The 4684-nt window shown below is 51.4% G+C and overlaps 1 protein-coding gene across 1 annotated transcript in view; it reads left to right on the plus strand.

The window, feature by feature from the left end:
- Positions 1–2392: 2392 nt before the first annotated feature.
- Positions 2393–4684, plus strand: part of Rpl14 (ribosomal protein L14) — a 3345-nt gene continuing 1053 nt past the window's right edge. The window contains exons 1-3 of the mRNA XM_021172304.1: positions 2393–2461; positions 3019–3120; positions 3689–3783. Coding sequence (XP_021027963.1) covers positions 2459–2461; positions 3019–3120; positions 3689–3783 — 200 coding nt within the window. The 5' untranslated portion in view covers positions 2393–2458. The remainder of the gene's footprint in view (positions 2462–3018; positions 3121–3688; positions 3784–4684) is intronic.

Below are 4684 nucleotides of genomic sequence, written 5' to 3' on the forward strand. Positions count from 1 at the left end.
TTTTGGTTTTCTGAGACAGGGTTTCTCTGTGTAGCCCTGGCAGTCCTGGAACTCACTCTGTAGACCAGGCTGGCCTCAGAGATCCGCCTGCCTCTGCCTCCTAAGTGCTGGGATTAAAGGCGTGTGCCACCACGCCCGGCTCCATACTTTGTTTTCATTTGAGAAAGTTTTGCCATGTGGCCCGGCTGGTGCTTACTATGTATGCCAGGCTAGTCTCAAGCTCTTGGCACCTTCTACCCCAGCCTGCTGTGTGCTGGGATTATAGCCATGCACCACTGCACAGGGCTTATATGCAATATTTTTACTTTGTAAAAAGTGAACTTGAGGTTTCATCTAAGGCTTTCCTTCCAAAAAAAAAAAAAAGATGATGACCTAATAAAAAATCAAGGAAATATAAAAGCTGCATGTTTAAGACCAACAGGTGAACTTTTTTTTTTTCTTTCCCTGAACACTGTGATTGACTTTAAGTGTATTCATTTTGGTAGTCTGGGGTTTGAATCCCGGTTCCCACGTGTCCCAGGAAAACTCTCACTGCTCTGCCACACTCCCGAGTCCACTGCTGGCTGGTTGGTTCCTGTCTCATCCCCCAAGCTCCGGGCAGTGAGGCTTTCCAGGACCCAGCTCTCCTAATAGAATACAGGTGCTGACTGCTCTGTTTACACTGGACATCGGTCAGAACAGAGCTGCTTCCAACAGATAACAGAACTTAAAAACAAGCTTCTGAGAAACGCGTGTTGTGCCAGCACTGTCCGGTCCTGCAGACTTCCTGAGCGCCTCTCACAGACCCCCACCCTCCCCACTGGCCTCTCGGCAGGACTGCCCACTGCCTGCTGGCCCGGGGCCGGCCCAGAGGACGGCGCGCATGTGTTGCAGGTGGCAAGGATTCTCCGTCCCTCTTGTCTGGAACATCTTTTCACTCAGCTCTCGGCATCTGTCCTGATAGAAAGCTTTTCCTTGGGATTCCTCACACAGTACCGCTTCACCCTTCAGCAGACGCAGACTCCTTAGGATGAGGAATTTATTGAGAGGGGCTGGAGTGGTTGAGTCCTTGCTGCTCTTGCATGGCAGCTCATAATCTGTTAACTCCTGTTCCAGGGGATGTGATGCCCTCTCCTGGCCTCTGTAGGTACTAAGTTTGTTTGCACTTGGTGCTCACAAACTTACCCATACACATAAAATAAAATGTCTGAAATGGGGCTCGTTCAGAGCCACAGAGATAACTAGCAGTTGAATGCTTTCTTGAGTTCTGTTTCCAGCTCATTCATAGCTCTAGCTTTAATGGCCTCCAAGGGGACTATTCCAACTGCCCTGCTTCCTCCACACACATAGAAAGAGTATATAAAGTGCTTAATGTTGTAAAGGCCTGAATTTGGATCCCCATCACACACATGAAGAGTTAGGATTGATGGCCTGCAGTGGTCATCCTGGGGAGGTAGAGACAAGTACGCCCCTGGGGCTCAGTGACCAGCATGCCTAGCTGAACTGGCAAACTCTGGGTTCAGTGAGAGGCTGTCTCATAAAGACGGGATGAAGAGTGACTGAGGAAGGCACCCAGTGTGCTCCTTTGCTCTTGTCTACTTGACACAGCTAGGATCCTCTGGGAGGAGGGAGCCCCACTTGGGGGAATGCCTCCATAAGAGGCACATCTGTGAAATATATTCCCTTTCCCCTGCCCCCCTTCCCTCCACCTGCCCGCTCCGGCCTATTTATTTATCTGTAAGTACACTGTAGCTGTCTTCAGACACCCCAGAAGAGGGCATCAGATCCCATTACAGATGGTTGTGAGCCACCATATGATTGCTAGGATTTGAACTCAGGACCTCTGGAAGCGCAGTCAGTGCTCTTAACAGCTGAGCCATCTCTCCAGCCCTGTGTCTTTGTTCTTTTAAGACAGATACTCGGTATGTATCCCTGGTAGGGGAAGCGGCCTTAAATCCAGATCTGCTTCCGCCTCTGCCTCCTGAGTGCTGGGATTAAGGGCGAGCGCCAGCACCCTCGGCTGTGTCTTAATTAATTCTTCTGTGTATACAGAAGAAAAGGGAAGCGGGCTGGGGACAGACAGTTCAGCCTATGAGTCCTTCCTATCCCTAAAGTTCTCAGGAGTGACCGCCCTGTCATGCCAACATTTGGGAGACTGAGGCAGGAGCATTGCTGCGAGGGAGCCTGCTTGGATTATACAGTGTGGAAGGCCTACACTAAGAGGCCTTGTCCTCAAAATCCCAAACCCAAACAAACAAGAAAGGAAAAATTACAACGCCAAGCTCACTGCACGTGTTCGAGGAGCAGCAGTCCGTAGAGAACCGGAACCGCCATGTCATAACCCAGTGAGCATGCGTAAAAGCACGCACGTTTCCCCGTCGGCCAATCGGTGGGCACGCTGGACGTCGGGGGCGGGGCTTCCGCCGACACATGCGCACGGCAGGGCGGGCCCTCTCTCTTCTCGCTGAGCGCCGCCAACATGGTGAGTGTGTGTGCCGAGAGCTCCGAGTGCGGCCGTAGCGACGCCCGTCTTCTGCCCGGGGCTGGGGAGCCCCGGCGTGGAGTGGCTCTGCGCTACCCGGCCAGCGCGTGGGGAGGCAGCGGGGCGCGGAACCCAGCCCGCAGGGAGCGCGGCTCGCGTGGACCGCACTGCCGGGGCCACGCGTGCGCAGTGGCGGGAGTGGCTGGGCCTGAGGTCCGGGGATGGCGGCGCAGCTGCGGCCTCGGCCCTGCCCGGCGGCCTGGCTTCTCATGAGCTCCCTTCAGTTCTTTTTCTCCGGAAAAAGCGAACTGGGGAATGGGTCAGTGGATTGAACGATGAGTTAATTGTATGAGAACTAAAGGAGTATCAAACATGGGTAAGAGCGGATCCAGGGAACTCGTGTGCTGGGAAAGTGGCCACGGGACGCTTGAAGTTAAAAAATGCTGGCTACTAATTTCAAACTCGTCTCCCAGGGCGGCTCCGAGCCCTGTGTTGCCGGTAAGCAGCGGACTTGGAATGTTTAAAGCCAACCCTTGTTTCTTCTCTTCCTGTTTTAGGTGTTCAGGCGTTACGTGGAGGTTGGCCGGGTGGCCTACATTTCCTTCGGGCCCCACGCTGGAAAGCTGGTCGCAATTGTAGATGTCATTGATCAGAACAGGGTACGTGTGGGATGGAATATTTTACAATCTTTATTTAACGTGGCCGTAAGATCGACAGCACCGTAGATGTTAACTCAGGGTACCTAGAGTGGTCCTTGGGTGGAGTTCTTTAGATTACAGCTTTACCATTGAGGAAACACTGTCCACGGGGTTTGAAGCACTGGGTAGAGTTAGCTCATCTTAAAGGATTAATTTACCCGGTAAACGAGGCAGGCAAAGGCAGGTGAGTTTAAATGAGGTCACTGAGAAGACTTCGGTGAGCTGGAGGTGGGGCTCTGTTGGTAGAGTGCTTGGTGGAGACCTTGGAGTCTAAAGATAGATGTGATGGCTCCTGCTGCCTCAGGCTCTGGGAGGATAAGGTAGGAGAAGCAGAAGTTTGCCACTAGCCTGGGCTGCTGACCTTGTCTGAAAAAACCACAGTGGAGGCTTTTAGGATACTGGATTCACAGAATATGCATTTTCTTCATTTGAATAGTAATGTACATTTGGTCCAGAAGGGGCTAGAAGTTACGTAGAGGTTACAGCCATCTTCAGATGCCTGTCTGAGGTCCTTGATTTTGTATCCTAGGCTTTAGTGGATGGACCCTGTACTCGGGTGAGGAGGCAGGCCATGCCCTTCAAATGCATGCAGCTCACTGACTTCGTCCTCAAGTTCCCACACAGGTAACACCTTGTTCTAAGTTGCTTTTCAGTTTGGTGACACAGTCTAAATACAATACACACAGACAATACAGATGGTTTGGAGCCAGCCAAGGAAAGGGTCCTATATCTAACATCAGACCTTATTGACTTAAAATTGCCCAGGTCGTTTTGCCATTATGAAGTTCCTGTTTGGGCCCTGACACACACACACACACACACAGACCACCCGCTGTTCCGTGAGAATGTCTGCTCTCGTGTAGCCCAAATTGGCCCCAAATTTGCAGTCTTCTGGTCTTGAGTCACCTTAGTGATGGGGTTTGTTGGGTTTGGGGGGTGTAGATTAAGACTGTCCTGCAGCCGGGCAGTGGTGGTGCACGCCTTAAATCCCAGCACTTGGGAGGCAGAGGCAGGCGGGTTTCTGAGTTAGAGGCCAGCCTGGTCTACAAAGTGAGTTCCAGGACAACCAGGGCTACACAGAGAGACCCTGTCTCGAAAAACCAAAAAAGACCGTGCTGGAGTACTGTGTGGTTGTCATCAGCAGTGATTGGTACAGTGAAGCACCTGCTGTAATGAGCCAGCACAAAGTGGATTTAACCTGGGTAGTCTCAGATGCGGCTGAGGGGTGCTGGTGGAGTGGCTATAGTCACCATGTACTGGAGTGACTACAGGTGAATCTAGGGTTCACCGAAGCAGTGAAGTTTTTAGTGGTTAAGAAACTTAGCCAAGTTAATGTGCAAAATATAGCAGGTGTAAGGCGCAGCTTTTGTTAATTACAAAGGGACATGGTTTTATGCACATGGGTGAGCAGTGGTAAGTGTACTTTGAAATCTTTTTTTTTTTTTTTTTTTTTTTGGTTTTTCGAGACAGGGTTTCTCTGTGTAGTCGTGGCTGTCCTGGAACTCACTCTGTAGCCCAGGCTGGC

The sequence above is a fragment of the Mus caroli genome, chromosome 9 (genome assembly GCF_900094665.2).
Source record: "Mus caroli chromosome 9, CAROLI_EIJ_v1.1, whole genome shotgun sequence".
Lineage (NCBI taxonomy): Eukaryota > Metazoa > Chordata > Mammalia > Rodentia > Muridae > Mus > Mus caroli.